The 19,719-nt window shown below is 44.7% G+C and overlaps 1 protein-coding gene across 5 annotated transcripts; it reads left to right on the plus strand.

The window, feature by feature from the left end:
• The first annotated feature begins 417 nt into the window (after window positions 1-417).
• LZIC (leucine zipper and CTNNBIP1 domain containing) lies at window positions 418-19,485 on the plus strand. 5 transcript variants are annotated; one of them, XM_065534581.2, is made up of 7 exons: window positions 418-580; window positions 6,011-6,119; window positions 7,338-7,473; window positions 9,228-9,326; window positions 12,440-12,535; window positions 13,357-13,438; window positions 18,397-19,485. In XM_065534581.2, the coding sequence occupies exons 2-7, from the start codon at window positions 6,019-6,021 to the stop codon at window positions 18,513-18,515; spliced, it is 633 nt and encodes a 210-aa protein (XP_065390653.1). In that variant the 5' UTR covers window positions 418-580; window positions 6,011-6,018; the 3' UTR covers window positions 18,516-19,485. The 5 variants fall into 5 exon arrangements, with proteins under 5 accessions (XP_065390653.1, XP_015298337.1, XP_065390659.1 ...); XM_015442851.4 differs by lacking the exon at window positions 18,397-19,485 and adding an exon at window positions 15,105-17,168; XM_065534587.2 differs by lacking the exons at window positions 13,357-13,438; window positions 18,397-19,485 and adding an exon at window positions 15,105-17,168.
• Window positions 19,486-19,719: the final 234 nt, after the last annotated feature.

Raw genomic sequence — 19,719 nt, forward strand, 5'->3', positions numbered from 1 at the left:
TGGTAACCGGGGCCTGGTGGAGCCCGGCCGCCGCGGGACCTACGTGTCGGACTTCAAGTTCCCGCGTGGGGTGGGATCTGCTGCGGTGGCCGGAGCTGATTCTTCACCCAGTCCGGTTGGTTCTGGGCCAAACGCTCCTCACTTTCAGCCAGGAAGAGGCGTGCTCTCCGTCCTTACCTTTTCCATGCCTGTGGGTTTGACGCCTTCCCTCAAGGCGTATCCGGATGCGGGTTTTTCCTCCAAGATCCTCTCGGCCTCGCTAGGAAAAACCTCAGAAAGGCTGCGGTAGACGCAGTCGAGGGAGAAACTGCCCCCGCCCGTGATGTCTCAGGCTGCTCAAGTGGAAGTTATCTGGACTGCCTTAGGGCAAGTTTATATATAGCAAATACAATTACTTGTTAATGGTTTCCTTTTTTCCAGCCATCTCCACCCCCAGGTGGTTTGAACTTGGAGCCTTTTGTAGTCCTGATGAATAATTTCATTTTCCTCAAGTTTATGACACTCGGAACGTCAAGAACTGGAGGTTTGTGCAATTTGAGACCGGTCAGCACTGTGCAGAGATCAGAGTACTAAGAGACAGGTGAGCAAGAATGAGTGCCCTCCACTCCAGATTGTAGTGTCTGAGAGCGGTTTCTGTAGTTTCGTAAAAGTGCACACCTTTAGTGACTACTAGGTGGCGCCAACGAGTTACTCTTTCGGGGATAAATCTCAAAGTAGCACCAGATAAGGCTTTTAAAATGCACCCATTTTTACTGAAATGTATTCAGAATAGCTTTAGCTCCTTAAACTATGTTGAGCGTTTATATACGTGACCAAACTATCGACGTTCTATTCTGTATCAGGTACTGAGAAATCTAAGAGAGGAATCAGACTCATATTCTGTTCTCCAGAGTTTAGTCAGTACAAAAATTAGCTGAGCGTGGTGGCAGGCACCTGTAATCCCAGCTACTCGGGAGGCCAAGGCAGGAGAATCGCTTGAACCCGGGAGGCAGAGGTTGCAGTGAGCCAAGATCACGCCACTGCACTCTAGCCTGGGTGACAGAGCGAGACGATGCCTCAAAAAAAAATTTTTTTTTAAAGGATTTTTTTTTTTTTGTGAGACCGCAGTCTTGCTCTGTCGCCCAGTGGAGTGCAGTGGCACCATTTCTGCTCACTGCAAGCTCCGCCTCCCAGGTTCACACCATTCTCCTGTCTCAGCCTCCCGAGTAGCTGGGACTACAGGCGCCCGCCACCACAGCCGGCTAATTTTTTGTATTTTTAGTAGAGACAGGGTTTCACTGTGTTAGCCAGAATGGTCTCAATCTCCTGACTTTGAGATCCGCCTGCCTCAGCCTCCCAAAGTGCTAGGATTACAGGCGTGAGCCACTGCGCTCGGCCCAATAAAAAGATTTGAATGCTAAAGAAGAAGCAATCAATTCTCATTATTCATCCACCAGTTATTTATTCAGCACTTTTTGTCTGCCCAAGACTGTGCTGGATGCTGGTGTATAAAGAAAAGGTAAAGGCCGGACACAGTGGCTGATACCCGTAATCCCAGCACTTTGGGAGGCTGAGGCGGGCGGATCTCCTGAGGTTAGGAGTTTGAGACCAGCCTGGCCAACATGGTGAAACCTTATCTCTACTAAAAGTACAAAAATTAGCTGAGCGTGGTGGTGGGCATCTACATTCCCAGCTACTCGGGAGGCCGAGGCAGGAGAATCGCTTGAACCCAGGAGGCAGAGACTGCAGTGAGCCGAGATCACACCACTGCAATCCAGCCTAGGTGACAGAGTGAGGTGCCATCTCAAAACAAAAAAAAAAAGAAAAAATAAAAGGTAAAATCCCTACTCAAATAATTCACAACCTAGTGATTGGGAGGAAATCAAGGAAGGCCTTGTAGAGAAGGTGACACTTGAACTAGACTGAAGAATGAATGAACTGGGCTTCATAGGTAGAAAAAAAAAATGCAAGCTCAAAAGAGTACATGACATTTTTGAAACAGCAAGTCATCCAGTGTGGTTAGACTGTAGGAAACTAACTCTGAAAAGACATTGTCAGTTACATCTTGGGTCTGCCTCAACTTTTAGTGGAAAATTCCACAGACTTAAGAGAAAAATTAAAATGAATAATTTCCAGGAAAAATGCACTAAACCATTATACATGAAATGTAGCTATAATAAATTACACTTCTGGGTATAATGTTTGTTTATATTTGCATATCATTGATGATCATAGATGACTTATGCCAGTTTTAATGGATTAGGCAGTAATTTTTTTGTCATTATATTTTATTTTGAATATATTGTAAGAATCCTCTCCATTGAAGTACACATGTCAAATCATCTGGTAATGATTTCATTATGTGTAGGAAAACAAAACATGCTTTAATGCCAGGCACGGTGGCTCCCGCCTGTGATCCCAGCACTTTGGGAGGCCGAGGCTGGCTGATCATGAGGTCAGGAGATAGAGACCATCCTGGCTAACATGGTGAAACCCCGTCTCTACTAAAAATACAAAAAATTAGCCAGGCGTGGTGGCGGGTGCCTGTAGTCCCAGCTACTCGGGAGGCTGAGGCAGGAGAATGGCGTGAACCCAGGAGGTGGAGCTTGCAGTGAGCCGAGATAGCGCCACAGGACTCCAGCCTGGGCAACACAGAGCGAGACTCCGTCCCAAAAAAAAAAAACAAACAAAAAAAACACATGCTTTAATAAGTTGCCTGGAAAGTTCTGTGGGGTTTTTTTTTGTTTTTTTGTTTTCTGTTTTTTTGAGACGGAATCTTGCCCTGTCACCTAGGCTGGAGTGCAGTGTCACAGTCTCAGCTTACTGCAACCTCCGCTTCCCAGGCTTAGATGATTCTCCCACCTCAGCCTGCCGAGTAGTGGGACTACAAGCACACACCAGCATGCCTAGCTAATTTTTTAATTTATTGTAGAGATGGGGTTTCACTGCATTGGCCAGGCTGATTGGTAACTCCTGGCCTCAAGTGATCTGCCCGCCTCAGCCTCCCAAAGTGCTGGAATTACAGGTGTGAGACACCATGGCTGGCCCCAGTCAATAGGATATTTAATGAAACTTGACAAACTGATTCTTAAATTCATCTAGAAGAGAAAGTGTACAAGAATAGCCAAGAATTTTGGGGAGGAGAAAACAATAAAGGCAAGTCATTATCAGTTATCAAGATACACCAGTGATAAAGCCATAATAATGTAAATAACAAGAAGTGTTGACTTAGATCTGGACACAGTGGCTCATGTCTGTAATCCCAGCACTTTGAGAGGTCAAGGCAGACAGATTACGTGAGGCCAGGAGTTTGAGACCAGCCCGGCCAACATGGTGAAACCTGTGTCTACTAAAACTACCAAAAAAAAGAAAGGCAGGTGTGGGTGGTATGGTGGCACACCTGTAATGCTAGCTACTCAGGAGGCTGAGGCAGGAGAATCACTTGAGCCCAGGATGCAGAGGTTACGGTGAGCTGAGATCGCACCACTGCACTCCAGCCTAGGCGAGAGAGTGATACGCTATCCAAAAAAAAAAAGAGCCAGGTGGAGTGCCTCATGCCTGTAATCCCAGCACTTTGGGAGGCAGAGGCAGGTGGATCACTTGAGGTCGGGAGTTCGAGACCGACCTGGCCAATATGGCAAAACCACATTTCTACTAAAAATACAAAAAATTAGCCGGACGTGGTGGCACGCACCTGTAGTCCCAGCTACTCGAGAGGCTGAGGCAGGAGAATTGCTTAAATCCAGGAGGTGGAGGTTGCAGTGAGCCAAAATTGCGTCACCACACTCCAGCCTGGGCAACAGAGTGAGACTCAGTCTAAAAAAATAAAAGAAGTGATTTCTTAGGAACAGAAAATTATCAATGATTATCCAATTGCCCTAACACCCTTTACTTGCCAGTCTTTTATTTATTAATCAGTATGCCACCTTTATTGTAGACCAAATTGCCCTGGATCAATAAATAAAAGACTGATTAGTAAAGGGTGTTTTTGAAAGGAAAGTTAGACTCCTACTTCAAAGCGTAACAAAAAATTGCAGGTGGCTTTTTTCTGCAGCTAGAAAAAAAATTGTAAAAGTCTTGAACATAAAGATGTAGAAATCATGAGATGGTTAGGGCCTGCCTTCATGGGACACAAAACAAAGAAGGTTTAAAGGAGAAGATAGATTTGTCTATTAAAAAATAATAATTTGCCATGACAAAAAAATAAATAAAATTTAGTCAGGAGACGAAATAATATTTGCAATTACAAAGGCTTCATTGCTTGATCTTAGGAGGTCAAAGCTGTAGTGAGCCGTGATCATGCCACTGCACTCCAGCCTGGGTGACAGGGCAAGACCCTGTCTCAGAAAAGCCACAGGCTTCGTATCCATGTTATAAATCAGTAAGAGAAAGATAACCCAGCAGAAAGATGGTCACATTTCCAAAGAAGAAATTCATATTAAAAGATGTTCATCAGCTAGGCTTGGGGACCTACACCTCTAATCCCAGCATTCGGGAGGCTGAGGTGGGCGCATCCCTTGAGTCCAGTTCAAGACCAGCTTGGGCAACATAGGGAGACCCCATCTCCACAAAAAAAATAAATTAGCCAGGTGTGGTGGTGTGTACCTGTGGTTCCAGCTACTCAGGAGGCAGAGGTGGGAAGATGGCTTGAGCTCGAGAGGTTGAGGCTATAGTGAGCTGTGATTGTGCCACTGTGCTCCAGCCTGGGCGACAGAGTGAGACCCTATCTCAAAAAAACTAAAAATAAAAAAAGGATGTTCATGCTCACAAGTAATTAGGTAAATATACATAAGACCAATAAGATAATATCAGGAGTGTTTTGGGCTATGGTGATTCATTTTATAAAGCAAAGCCACATTTGATCTACTTCTTTATATATCTGTATTTCCATTTATCAAATTTGTTTAGAGTAAGATAGACCAGTAATGAAGACTTCGAATTAATGTGTCAAATCACATAAAGAAGATTTTCAGGCATTTTTGTGGGATGTTATTACTATATGAGTTTAAACTTTTATATCTAAAGTAAGATTTTCTTTGTATAACTATCTTTCATACACCTGTAGCTAAGAAAGAGTATAACCTTTCTTTTTTTTTTTTTTTTTTTGAGTCAGGGTCTCGCTCTGTCAACCAGGCCAGAGTACAGTGGTAAGATCATGGCTTACTGCAACCTCAGATTCCTGGGCTCAAGCAATCCTCCCACCTAAGACCTAAGCCTCCTGAGGAGCTGGGACTAAAGGCATCCGCCACCACGCCTAGCTAAGATTTTCTATTCTTTGTAGAGATGAAGTCTTACTATATTGGCCAGGCTGGTCGCGAGCTCCTGAGCTCAAGCAGTCCTCCTACTCCTACCTCAGGCTCCCAGAGTGCTGAGGTTACAGACATGCATGAGCCACTACACCCAGCTGCCTTTTTTTTTTTTTCTGAGATGTAGTCTCATTCTGTCGCCCAGGCTGGAGTGTAGTGGCATGATCTCTGCTCACTGCAATCTCTGCCTCCCAGGTTCAAACGATTCTCCTGCCTCAGCCTCCCAAGCAGCTGGGACTACAGGCATGTGCCACCATGCCCAGCTAATTTTTTTTTTTTCTTTAGAGATGGGGTTTCACCATGTTGGTCAGGCTGGTCTTGAAGTCCTGATCTCAGGTGATCCACCTGCCTTGGCTCCAAAAGTGCTGGGATTACAGGCGTGAGCCACTGCATCCAGCCTTTTTTGTTTTTTTAGTAGAGACGGGTTTTCACCGTGTTAGCCAGGATGGTCTCTATCTCCTGACCTCATGATCCACCCACCTTGGCCTCCCAAAGTGCTGGGATTACAGGCCTGAGCCACCAGCGCCCAGCTGCAGCTGCCTATTTTTAATTACACTGGCGACTGGGTGTGCTGGCTTATACCTATAGGAGGGTCACTTCAGCCCAGGAGTTTGAGACCAGCCTAGACAAAATAGCCAGACTCTGTCTCTACAAAAAATAAAACTTAAAAAGCTTGCACTGGTGTGTTAATTTCATATGGTATGTGGGTTTATTGTTTCACATAGAGATTCAAATGGCTTCCAGAGGAAAGACAGAGACAAGCAAATTAAAGCAGAATTTAGAAGAACAGTTGGATAGACTCATGCAGCAATTACAAGATCTGGAGGAATGCAGGTAAGAGTTTAATTGTATGTTGTTACGCTGGAAACTGGCTTTTTTTCTGCAGCTAGCTCCATGGATGCAGGCCCATGTGTGATTCTGCATTTCCCCTGTAGTGTTCTTCACACTGTCTGTTAGAGAAGTAAACTCATTGCAGGCTTTGGAGTCATATAGGCTGGGAAATGACAGTCATTCAGTTAACTACTAAGTGCACGTGAACTTAAGCAAAATATTTAACCTCCTTGAAGTAGAAACAACACCTACTCTGTCTTTAGTATTTTTTTTTTTTTTTTTTTTTTTTTTGAGAAGGAGTCTCGCTCTGTCGCCCAGGCTAGAGTGCAGTGGCCGGATCTCAGCTCACTGCAAGCTCCGCCTCCCGAGTTCACGCCATTCTCCTGCCTCAGCCTCCCGAGTAGCTGGGACTACAGGCGCCCGCCACCTCGCCCGGCTAGTTTTTTTTTTTTTGTATTTTTAGTAGAGACGGGGTTTCACCATGTTAGCCAGGATGGTCTCGATCTGCTGACCTCGTGATCCACCCGCCTTGGCCTCCCAAAGTGCTGGGATTACAGGCTTGAGCCACCGCGCCCGGCCTGTCTTTAGTATTTAAATCAATCCTGCCTGCTGTCAGGCCAAGAAGGTACTACATGAATTTCTGGCATGTAGTTTCAGCCTTACCTGCACAAAGGACCACAACAGTTCATTGCGGCTTTTTTTTTTGAGAGAGAGAGTCTTGCTGTGTTGCCCAGGCTGGAGTGCAGTGGCGAGATCTCAGATCACTGCAACTTCCGCCTCCTGGTTCAAGCGATTCTCCTGCCTCAGCCTCCCGAGTAGCTGGGATTACAGGAATGCGCCGCCACCCCCCACCAGCTAATTTTTGTATTTTTAGTAGAGGTGGGGTTTTACCATGTTGGCCAGGCTGGCCTCGAACTCCTGACCTCAGGTGATCCACCCACCTCAGCCTTCCAAAGTGCTAGGATTACAGGTGTGAGCTAGCACCTGGCCTTATGTGGCTTCTTAAGTATGCTTCAATTTGGTAAAAGAAAAATGTTTATCAAAGTCACCATATTGCAGGAAAATGCAATATTTTCCTGCATTTTGAACTGCTATGTGAACACATTCACCGTTAGCATTTTGATATTTCCCTTCAGCCTTTCTCTAATGTACAAGTACTAAGATTGCATTTTTCACTTGGAACTCTGTATTTTTCCATATCATGATGTTCACCTACTTCAGAGAGGAACTCGATACAGATGAATATGAAGAAACCAAAAAGGAAACTCTGGAGCAACTAAGTGAATTTAATGATTCACTGAAGAAAATTATGTCTGGAAATATGACCTTGGTAGATGAACTAAGTGGAATGCAGCTGGTAAGTATAACATATAGGTGACAGAGGACGGACTTTGTTTTCTGGTTTTTGTTTTTGTTGGAGATGCATTCTTTCTCTGTCGCCCAGGCTAGAGTGCAGTGGGGCAGCCTCGGCTCACTGCAGCGTCCGCCTCCCAGGTTCAAGCAATTCTCCTCACTCAGCCTCCAGAGTAGCTGGGATTATGGGCACCCGCCTCCACACCCAGCTAATTTTTGTATTTTTAGTAGAGACGGGGTTTTACCATGTTGGCCAGGCTGGTTTTTGAACTCCTGACCTCAAGTGATCCTCCCACCTCGGCCTCCCAAAGTGCTCGGATTACAGGCATGAGCCACCATGCCCTGCTGGTTCTTTTTTTTTTTTAGAGAGGGTCTCTCTGTGTCACCCAGGCTGGAGTGCAGTGACACAATCATGGCTCACTACAGCCTTGTTCTTCAGGGCTCAAGTGATCCTCCTGCCTCAGCCTCCCAAAGATTATGGGCATGAACTACCATACCCAGCTTTTTTATAAATATATTTCAAGCTGGGTGTGGTGGTGCCTGCTTATAATCCCAGGTACTCCAGAGGCTGAGGCATGATGCAGGAGGACTGCTTTGAGCCCAGGAGTTCAGGACCAGCCTGGGCAACATAGTGAGACCCCTATCTCTAAATAAAAAATAATAGTAATAATTAAAGTAAGTATATTTCTGATAGAAAATATACCATGTTTTATGTTTTGCATATTCTAGGTGTAACTTCTTTTTTTTTTTTTTTTTTAGAGACAGGGTCACCCAGGCTGGAGTGCAGGGGTGCTATTCACCCCTCAGACTCCCAGGTAGCTGGGACCACAGGCATGCACAGCCGTACCTGGCTTTTTTTTTTTTTTTTTCTTTTTTCTTTTTTTTGAGATGGAGTCTCACTCTTGTTGCCCAGGCTGGAGTGCAATGTTGCAATCTCGGCTCACCACAACCTCCACCTCCCGGGTTCAAGTGATTCTCCTTCCTCAGCCTCCTGAGTAGCTGGGATTATAGGCGTGTGCCACCACACCTAGCTGATTTTGTATTTTTAGTGGATATGGAGTTTCTCCATGTTGGTCAGGCTGGTCTTGAACTCCCAACCTCAGGTGATCCGTCTGTCTCGGGCTCCCAAAGTGCTGGGATTACGAGTGTGTGCCACTGCACCCAGCCTTTAATTTTTTTTTAGAGATGGGGTCTTGCTGCATTTCCAAGGCTGGTGTCAAACTCATGGGCTCAAGCAATCCTCCTGCCTTGGCCTCCCAAGGTGTAACTTCTAGATGAGTGTCTGCTTATGCATAAACAACATATCCTTCCAGATCTTCATTTAGTTATGTAATTGCTTCTATGACAGGAACCAGTAAACCTTGATAAAGATTAAAGATCCATCAATTAGGCCGGGCGCGGTGGCTCAACCCTGTAATCCCAGCACTTTGGGAGGCCGAGGTGGGCGGATCACGAGGTCAGGAGATCGAGACCATCCTGGCTAACATGGTGAAACCCCGTCTCTACTAAAAATACAAAAAACTAGCCGGGCGTGGTGGCGGGCGCCTGTAGTCCCAGCTACTCGGAGGCTGAGGCAGGAGAATGGCGTAAACCCGGGAGGCGGAGCTTGCAGTGAGCCGAGATCCAGCCACTGCACTCCAGCCTGGGTGACACAGCGAGACTCCGTCTCAAAAAAAAAAAAAAGATCCATCAATTAGTTATTGCAATATCTGATTTGTTGGACTGTTTTGGTTAGTTTTTGCCTTCTTCTGTTTCTAGGCTATTCAGGCAGCTATCAGCCAGGCCTTTAAAACCCCAGAGGTCATCAGATTGTTTGCAAAGAAACAACCAGGTCAGCTTCGGACAAGGTTAGCAGAGGTAAAATTTCTTTAAATTGATTTGATTGCTGTGTGTTTTTCATTTCCTAAGCCAATTCATTATGATACCCTATGGCTTAAAAATTGGCCAGGTGATTTTAGAGCCACAACTAACAATTTTCTGACAAAATTAGTACTTTGAGCAATTACAGTTGATAATGAATGTAGAGCTTTAAACAATATATGGCAGTTTAAATTGCCACTGACCACTTCTACCTGGACTCCACCTTTAATGTTTTACCATCTACTTCTAGAGCTTTAACTTAAAATCACATTGAGAATTAATTAGCAGCATTGCTTGTATGCATGTGTGGCCTATCTCATCTAAGAATTTCAAGTATCTTTGTAAATCTGATACTTCCAGAAGTCTCTTTATAGGCTTGGATGTAATTAAGAGTTACCAAGTGGCCAGGCACGGTGGCTCACGCCTGTAATCCCAGCACTTTGGGAGGCCGAGGTGGGTGGATCACGAGGTCAGGAGATTGAGACCATCCTGGCTAACACGGTGAAACCCCGTCTCTACTAAAAATACAAAAAATTAGCCGGGCGTGGTGGTGGGTGCCTGTAGTCCCAGCTACTCGGGAGGCTGAGGCAGGAGAATGGCGTGAACCCGGGAGGCGGAGCTTGCAGTGAGCCGAGATTGCGCCGCTGCACTCCAGCCTGGGCGACAGAGAGACTCCGTCTCAAAAAACAAAAAAGTTACCAAGTTATTTGTAACTATGGGCAATTCAGTAGCATAGTGATTCAGAGCATGGATTTTGGTCAGACTGGCTGGATTTGAATCCCTGCTTCACTACTGAGGTATGTGACAAGTTTTTTATGGGTTTGTTTTTTGTTGGTTTTTTTTCTTGAGATGGGGTCTTGTTCTATTGCCCAGGCTGGAGTGCAGTGGTGCAATCTCGGTTCAGTACAACCTCTGCCTCTGGGTTCAAGTGAGTCTCCTGCCTCAACCTCCCAAGTAGCTGGGATTACAGGTGCGTGCCACCATGCCCAGCTAATTTTTGTATTTTTAGTAGAAATGGGGTTTCACATGTTGTCCAGGCTGGTCTTGAACTCCTGACCTCAAGTGATCTGCCCACCTCAGCCTCCCAAAGTGTTGGAATTATAGATGTGAGCCACTGCGCCTAGCCTTTTGTGTGTGTGTGTGTGTATGTTTTAAGGCTTTTTTTTTTTTTTTTTTTTTTTAAGGCAGTGTCTTACTTTGTCACCCAGGCTCAGTGTAGTAGTGTAGTCTTGGCTCACTGCAGCCTCTGTCTCCTGGACTCAAGCGTCTCCCATCACAGCCCCTCAAGTAGCTGGGACCATAGGCACACACCACCACACCAACTAATTTTTGTATTTTTCATAGAGGCAGGGTTTCACCATGTTGGCCAGGATGGTCTCGAACTCCTGAGCTCAAGCAATCCACCCACCTCAGCCTTCTAAAGTGGTGGGATTACAGGCATGAGCCATTGTGCCCACCCTGGACAAGTTATTTTATTCATCCCCTTTGTGCCTAGGTTTCTCTGTCTGTAAAAAGGTGACGATAGTTTCTACCACTTATGGTAGTTATGAGGATTAAATGAAGTAATATGCATAAAAGTATTTTGAATACGCCCAATGTATAGTACATGCTATTAGTGTTTCTGGTGGAAGTGGTGATATTTTACTAGATAATTTACTAGAACTGCATTTAACATTTCTATCATATTTGCCTTGGGTTATTTCTGTAGTTCTTTATAATATTAATCAGCTAGAGGATTTTTTTTTTTTTTTTTTTTTTCCTGAGATGGAGTCTTGCTCTGTTGCCAGGCTGGAGTGCAGTGGCACGATCTCGGCTCACTGCAGCCTCCGCCTCCTGGGTTCAAGCAATTCTCCTGCCTCAGCCTCCCGAGTAAGTGGGACTACAGGTGAGCGCCACTATGCCCAGCTAGTTTTTGTACTTTTTTTTTTTTTTTTTTGAGATGGAGTCTCGCTCTGTCACCCGGGCAGGAGTGCAGTGGCCGGATCTCAGCTCACTGCAAGCTCCGCCTCCCGGGTTCACGCCATTCTCCTGCCTCAGCCTCCCGAGTAGGTGGGACTACAGGCGCCCGCCACCTGGCCCGGCTAATTTTTTTGTATTTTTTTAGTAGAGACGGGGTTTCACCGTGTTAGCCAGGATGGTCTCGATCTGTTGACCTTGTGATCCACCCGTCTCGGCCTCCCAAAGTGCTGGGATTACAGGCTTGAGCCACCGCGCCCGGCCGTTTTTGTACTTTTAATAGAGACAAGGTTTCACCATGTTGGCCAGAATGGTCTCAATCTCTTGACCTCATGATCCGCTGACCTTGGCCTCCCAAAGTGCTGGGATTATAGGTGTGAGCCACCTCGCCAGGCCGAGAATTTTTTTTTTTTAAGAAGTACGTCTGAGGCCGGGCGCGGTGGCTCAAGCCTGTAATCCCAGCACTTTGGGAGGCCAAGACGGGCGGATCACGAGATCAGGAGATCAAGACCGTCCTGGCTAACACGGTGAAACCCCATCTCTACTAAAAAATACAAAAAACTAGCCGGGCAAGGTGCCAGGCGCCTGTAGTCCCAGCTACTCAGGAGGCTGAGGCAGGAGAATGGCGTAAACCCGGGAGGCAGAGCTTGCAGTGAGCTGAGATCCAGCCACTGCGCTCCAGCCTGGGCGACTCAGCAAGACTCCGTCTCAAAAAAAAAAAAAAAAAAAGAAGTACGTCTGAAAAGTTCTCTCTCTCTCTCTCTCTCTATATATATATATATTTTTTTTTCCTTTTTTTGAGATGGAGTCTTGCTTTGTCACCCAGGCTGGAGTGCAGTGGTGGGATCTCAGCTCACTGCAAGCTCTGCCTCCTGAGTTCACACCATTCTCCTGCTGCCTTAGCCTCCCGAGTACCTGGGACTACAGGTGCCTGCTACCACGCCCAGCTAATTTTTTTTGTATTTTTAGTAGAGACAGGGTTTCACTGTGTTAGCCAGGATGGTCTCAGTCTCCTGACCTCGTGATCCACCTGCCTCAGCCTCCCAAAGCGCTGGGATTACAGGCGTAAGCCACAGCGCCCAGCCTGAAAAGCTATATATTGTATACGGAATGTTGTTCACTTAAGTGACATATGCCTTGCATTCATGTTTTAGATGGATAGAGATCTGATGGTAGGAAAGCTGGAAAGAGACCTGTACACTCAACAGAAAGTGGAGATACTAACAGCTCTCAGGAAACTTGGAGAGAAGGTACCAGTATTTAATATATTAGGTATAAAGAAAAAGTATGAAGTATTTGGTACAGAGCATCTTGATCTGTGGTCTAGTTTGTGGTCCTAAGACATTCTTTTTTTTTTTTTTTTAACTCTCTGAGACAAGAGTTTCGCTCTTATTGCCCAGGCTGGAGTGCAGTGGCACAATCTCAGCTCACTGCAGCCTCCGCCTCCCGGGTTCAAGCAATTATCCTGCCTCAGCCTCCTGAGTAGCTTGTATTACAGGTGCCCGCCACCACACCCGCCTAATTTTTGTATTTTTAGTAGAGACAGGGTTTCACGATGTTGGCCAGGCTGGTCTTCAACTCCTGACCTCAGGTGATCCACCTCCCTCGGCCTCCCAAAATGCTGGGATTACATTGGCCTCCCAAAGTTCTGGTACTGCAGGTGTGAGCCACCGCACCCAGCCCCTACTCAACTTTTTTTTTTTCTTTGAGACGGAATTTTGCTCTTGTTGCCCAGGCTGGAGTGCAGTGGCTCGATCTCTGCTCACTACAACCTCTGCCTCCCAGGTTCAAGCGATTCTACTGCCTCAGCCTCCTGAGTAGCTGGGATTACAGGCACGCGCCACCACACCCAGCTAATTTTTTGTGTTTTTAATAGAAACGGGTTTTCATCACGTTAGCCAGGCTGATCTTGAACTCTTGACCTCAGGTGGTCCACCCGCCTCTGCCTCCCAAAGTGCAGGGATTACAGGCATGAGCCACTGTGCGCAGCCTCCTAAGACATTCTTACCTGGTTTCTAGAACCACCTGTAACATTTACCCACTCAACTGGACTTTGTTTCATTTTGTTTAGCTGACTGCAGATGATGAGGCCTTCTTGTCAGCAAATGCAGGTGCTATACTCAGCCAGTTTGAGAAAGTCTCTACAGACCTTGGTGAGTGCCCTCATATTTCTGAAAGCTGGTCATATACTACTGTCATATATTACATACAAACTGATGGAGAGTGTGGTTGAAATAACATAATAACCTTTTCTTGAGTTTAAGAGTGAAACCAGAATTGTTTTCTTTATAAATCCATTGTATTGGTTTTATTCCCCAGTATTAAAAATAAATTAATGCAGCCTAATGTTTTTAAAATACTTGTCAGGTAGATGTAACTATAACAGTAAACTAAAATTATATGCTTGAGGCCAGGAGTTCTAGACCAGCCTGGGCAACATGGTAAGACCCTTTGTCTTCAAAATTTAAAAAAGACCGAGGCCGGGCGCGGTGGCTCAAGCCTGTAATCCCAGCACTTTGGGAGGCCAAGATGGGCGGATCGTAAGGTCAGGAGATCGAGACCATCCTGGCTAACCCGGTGAAACCCCGTCTCTACTAAAAAATACAAAAAACTAGCCGGGCGAGGTGGCGGGCGCCTGTAGTCCCAGCTACTCGGGAGGCTGAGGCAGGAGAATGGCGTGAACCCGGGAGGCGGAGCTTGCAGTGAGCTGAGATCCGGCCACTGCACTCCAGCCCGGGCTACAGAGCGAGACTCCATCTCAAAAAAAAAAAAAAAAAAAAAAAAAAGGCTGGGTGTGGTGGCTCATGCCTGTAATCCCAGCACTTTGGGAGGCCGAGGTAGGTGGATCATGAGGTCAGGAGTTCAAGATCAGTCTGACCAACATGGTGAAACCCCGTCTCTACTAAAAATACAAAAATTAGCAGGGCATAGTGGTGCACGCCTGTAATCCCAGCTACTTGGGAGGCTGAGGCAGGAGAATTGCTTGAACCCGGGAGGCGGAGGTTACAGTGAGCTGAGATCGTGCCACTGCACTCCAGCCTGGGCAGCAGAGCAAGACACCATTTCCAAAAAAAAATAAATAAATAAAAAGGAAAAGAAATAGCTAGGTACCTAGAGTTTTAGCTACTTGAGAAGCTGAGGCAGTAGGATCACTTGAGCCCAGACGTTTAAGGCTGCAGTGAGCCAAGATCATGCCATTGCACTCTAGCCTGGGTAATAGAGCAAGACCTGTCTCCTGCTGAAAAATGTTTTTTCTTTTTTTTTTTTCACAAAAATTTTTTTAAATAAAATTGTATAGCTAGGCACAGTGGCTCAAGCCTGTAATCCCAGCACTTTGGGAGGCTGAGGTGGGCGGATCACCTGAGGTCAGGAGTTCGAGACCAGCCTGGCCAGCAGGGTGAAAATACAAAAATGGGCTGGGCATGGTGGCGTGCACCTGTAATCCTAGCTACTCGGGAGGCTGTAGCAAGGATAACTGCTTGAACCTAGGCGGTGGAGGTTGCAGTGAGCCAAAATTGTACCGCTGCACTCCAGCCTGGGTGACAAGAGTGAAACTCCATCTCAAAAAATAAAAAATAAACTAAATTTTACATAGTATATTTCACAGCTAGAATAAGGATTTATAACTAATAAGTCTGCTTTTGTAGCTGGATTGTTTGTGCAGAGGGAAGGAACATGTAGGAGTTAATACACTGATAATGGAGTCTAATTATATTTTCTGTTTTAATATCTATATGATAGATTTTTCCCCCCACTTTACCAGGAATTGTATCTGCACTTGAAATAATCTTTTTGTTTATTATGTGTCTTTTTTCTTAGGCTCTGGAGACAAAATCCTTGCTCTGGCAAGTTTTGAGGTTGAAAAAACAAAAAAATGACATGGTGCAGAAGCTTTTAACATTGATCACATTCTTACTGTAAATGGTGTCTTTCTTCTGGGGGTTTTCAGTTATTGCAAAGAAATGAAGAGATTCTGGAAATGCATCAATAATCTAAGAAAAAGCGACATAAAAATATACTTATGGCTTGTGTTTATGCTCTTTATCATTGTGCGTTGTGTGGGGTTACTTGCTTGAGTGATCCTGAACTTCTTGCAACAGAGGGACTCACTGGACTCTGTTATGATTTGTCTGTTTAAGAGAGAAAACAGAAAGTGGACTTGGTTTTTATTAAGACTGTTCGTTTTTAAGTGTCGATAGTGAATGAAAAGATGTGAAGTAATGATATTTTTCTGCTTATAACTTACCCCCACTCATTGGAGTGAACAGTGAAGCAAGCTCAATAGACTTCATAAGTGTTCAGAGAATTTTAGAGTTCTGAGTGATCTTAGGAAATCATTTGTTTTTACAAACAAGGAAACTGAGGTCCAGAAAGAGCACGTGACTTGCTTAAAGTTGCATCAGAGAGCTAAGGGTAAGACTCAGGTGTCCTGACTCCCAGTTTAGTGTCTGTTGAATTTTATTTCTGTACCATTTAAAAAATAATAATTAACACTATTTGTGCAAGTCAGTGTTTTTGAAAATTCAGTGTCCCAATAAAAAGTTGACTGCACACTGAGGGACCATCCCCAGCCTGTAAGCTGTCTGTATGAATGGGGCCCGTTGTATCTCGGAATTTTGAGGTTGAAACAATGGGAGCCCTGTTGAGCGTCTCCTAAAGTGACTCAGCCGCCTGCGTTGTTTCACCAGGGAAGCAATAGGAAATGGCAGCTAGAGGCCCTCCCTCTGTGTGACCTCTTGTCACACTCAGAGGCGGGTAACTGTCAGCTGTTATCTACTCTTCAGGTTTTGGAGAAACACAAAATAAGTTATGAGGAAAAGCAAATTTCTCTCCTGAGTATTTACATGTCTCTGCGTATGCTCAAATATGTAGATGTGTCCATATGCATGTATATTAGCTTATTTCTTAGGCTCTGGCCATTTTATATTATTTCATGTGCTTCTCAGAATTCTTTTTCTTTGCACTTTATACAAATTAAAAGCATTTTTAAAGCTTCTTCTGTACTGTAAAATACTAGGTGCTTTGCCAACCAGACAGATTAGAAGACCTCTGCTACAATGATGCCTTATTTGGAACTTAAAAGAGGTGAAATTCATATATCATAAAATTCACCATTTTAAAGTGTACCATTCACTGGCAGAACATTTACAGTGGTGTGCAACCATCACTGCTCTCTAGTTCCAGAACATTCTTATCACCCCCAAAGGAGGCCCTATACCTATTAGGCAGTTACTCCCCATGCCCTTCTTCTCTGACTGCTAACAATAGCCACTAATCTGCCCCCTGTCTCTATGGATTTACCTATTCTGGATATTTCATATAAATGGAAGTATATGATATGTGACCTTTTTATGTATCTGGCTTCTTTCACTTAGTGTAATATTTTCTTTTCTTTTTTTTTTTTTTTTTTTTTTTTGGTTTGTTTTTTTGAGACAGAGTTTCACTCTTATTGTCCAGGCTGGAGTGCAATGGTTCAATCTCAACCTCTGCCTCCCAGGTTCAAGAGATTCTCCTTCCTCAGCCTCCCAAGTAGCTGGGATTACTGGTGTGTACCACCATGCTTGGCTAATTTTTATACTTTTAGTAGAGACAGGGTTTCACCATGTTGGGCAGGCTGGTCTTGAACTGACCTCAGGTGTTCCATCCGCCTCGGCCTCCCAAAGTGCTGGAATTACAGGTGTGAATGACCACGCCCAGACATCATCATATTTTCAAGGTTAATCAACATTATAGCATGTATCACTACTTTATTCCTTTTTATGGCTAAATTATATTCTGTTGTATGGATATCATATTTTGTTTATCCGGTATCTGTTGATGATATGGGTTGTTTCCTTCTTTTGGCTATTGTGAATAATGCTTCAATTAACATTTGTGTACAAATATTTGTTTGAATACCTGTTTTCAATTCTTTTGGGTGTATACGTAGGAATGGAATTGCTATGTCTGTTGTTGTGTTGTTTTTTGAGATAGAGTTTCACTCTGTTGCCCAGGCTGGAATGCAATGGCGTGATCTCGGCTCACCACAACTTCTGCCTCCCAGGTTCAAGCGATTCTCCTGCCTCAGCCTCCCAAGTAGCTGGGATTACAGGCATGTGCCACCACGCCCAGCTAATTTTGTATTTTTAGTAGAAATGGGGTTTCTCCATGTTGGTCAGGCTGGTCTTGAACTCCTGACCTTAGGTGATCCACCTGCCTCAGCCTCCCAAAGTGGTGGGATGATTACAGGCGTGAGCCACAGTGCCCGGCCTGAGCCACCACACCCAGCCTATGTTTGTTTTTTAAGCCATAGAAGATTTCTCACCACCAGCCAGGGACAGTGGCTCACGTCTGTAATCCCAGCACTTTGGGAGGCTGAGGTGGGCGGATCACAAGATCAGGAGCTCAAGACCAGCCTGGCCAACATAGTGAAACCCCCATCTCTACAAAAATACAAAAATTAGCCAGGCATAGTGGCGGGTTCCTGTAGTCTCAGCTACTTGGGAGGCTGAGGCAGGAGAATCACTTGAACCTGGGAGGCAGAGGTTTCAGTGAGCCGAGATCGCGCCACTGCACTTCAGCCTGGGCGACAGACCGAGACGCGGTCTCAAAAAAAAAAGGAAGAAGATTCTTCCCCTCCCCTGCAATAGTAGATCAGGAAAATTAGGAATATCATGTATTTGAAAGGGACCTAAGGCCTGGCACAGTGGCTCACGCATGTAATCCCAGAATTCTGGGAGGCAGAGGTGGGCAGATCGCCTGAACTCAGGATTTGAGACCAGCCTGGCCAACATGGTGAAACCCTGTCTCTAAAAAAAATATAAAAATTAGCCAGACATGATGGCATGCACCTGTGATGTCCCAGCTACTCAGGAGACTGAGGTGGGAGGACCACTTGAACCTGGGAGGCAGAGGTTGCAGTGAACTGAGATCACGCCACTGTACTCCAACCTGGGTGACAAAGTGAAACCCCTGTCTAAAAAAAAGATAAGAGACATCTGAATCTGGAATCCTTAATCTTGGTTTTCCTTAAACTTTCTATAAGTCCAGTGTCAGTGAAATATTTTGTCAATTATCACATTGTGTTCATTTTGTAAGTAACAGCACTCAATTTAAAATTATCTTACTTTAGGCCGGGCGCAGTGGCTCAAGCCTGTAATCCCAGCACTTTGGGAGGCCGAGACGGGCGGATCACGAGGTCAGGAGATCGAGACCCTCCTGGCTAACACGGTGAAACCCCGTCTCTACTAAAAAATACAAAAAGCTAGCCAGGCGAGGTGGCGGGCGCCTGTAGTCCCAGCTACTCGGGAGGCTGAGGCAGGAGAATGGCGCAAACCCGGGAGGCGGAGCTTGCAGTGAGCTGAGATCCGGCCACTGCACTCCAGCCTGGGCAACAGAGCGAGACTCCGTCTCAAAAAAAAATAAAATAAAATAAAATTATCTTACTTTAAAAGTGGCCTAGTTTGCAGTGCCCAACAGGACACTGATAGTCATAGCTGTGTGACCTTTTGTGGGTTACTTAATCTTTTTGAGCCTCCTTTTCTCTTCTATTCAGTGGGGATAATAGGGCCTATGTCATAGGATTATTGTGCATTCCCCTCTGTTAATGCAGATAAAGTTTACTTGGAAAGCTAACTCAACATGTAACAACCATTCTAAGCACCACAGGATATATTTTGTTTCACAAATTTGGTATTCATTCAGAATAAGTATTTGAAAAGTGAGTAAATTCTATGCAATTATAGTTATTAAATGACTTAACAAACTGTGTTTCTCTTCTACTTCTTGCTACATTTAATCTTCTAGGTGTTCAGATCTTTGGAGATTATAGGCAGCAATAATGCTAAGGCAGCTAACTTTTCAACATTCTTGTGTCAGGCTAATATTTTAAAAATAATTATTGTATTTCTCAAAGAACTAGAGCTGAAGCAGAAATAAGTTCTGATGTGCAAGTGTCCAATTGGACCATTGAATGAAATCTAGTGTTTTAAACAACTCTGATGTTTCACTGTTTTGTTTTGTTTTCTTTTGATCCTGTGAGCAGTAAGACATATTTTATGTGGGTGGTAAAGGAAGAAATCGAGTAACAGAATGAGGAATTGTTCCCAGGAAGAGTTGGAGTTGGGACAAATGGGTTGTTAACTTTGATTTTTAGATCTTCTCTGAAGACATTAAACATGGAATGGTCATCTTTAGAAAAATAAAAGACTATGCAACTCCACCACTGAAATGGTATCTTATTACAGTGAATGATGGATAATTTGAAATTATCACAGAAAAAAATAAACCCAGACCATTTTGCCTAGAGCCTTTCAACCACCTTCCTGTCCATGTTTTTCTTTTTTATTATATTTATTGCTAAGACCAGTGAACCAGTGAATATTCTTCTTTGCCTCCCAAAATGTTTTCCAGCATTAGTATGTATATTAAAACCGTCGGCTGAGCGCCGTGGCTC

This window comes from Macaca fascicularis, chromosome 1 (genome assembly GCF_037993035.2).
Source record: "Macaca fascicularis isolate 582-1 chromosome 1, T2T-MFA8v1.1".
NCBI classification, from domain to species: domain Eukaryota; kingdom Metazoa; phylum Chordata; class Mammalia; order Primates; family Cercopithecidae; genus Macaca; species Macaca fascicularis.

Bases quoted from the DNA above. Each gene is read 5' to 3' on its own strand.
- LZIC (XM_065534581.2), top strand. From the start codon at position 6,019: ATGGCTTCCAGAGGAAAGACAGAGACAAGCAAATTAAAGCAGAATTTA. The intron at 7,474-9,227 runs GTAAGTATAACA...TTCTGTTTCTAG, and splicing joins AACTAAGTGGAATGCAGCTG to GCTATTCAGGCAGCTATCAG. The intron at 9,327-12,439 runs GTAAAATTTCTT...TTCATGTTTTAG, and splicing joins TTCGGACAAGGTTAGCAGAG to ATGGATAGAGATCTGATGGT.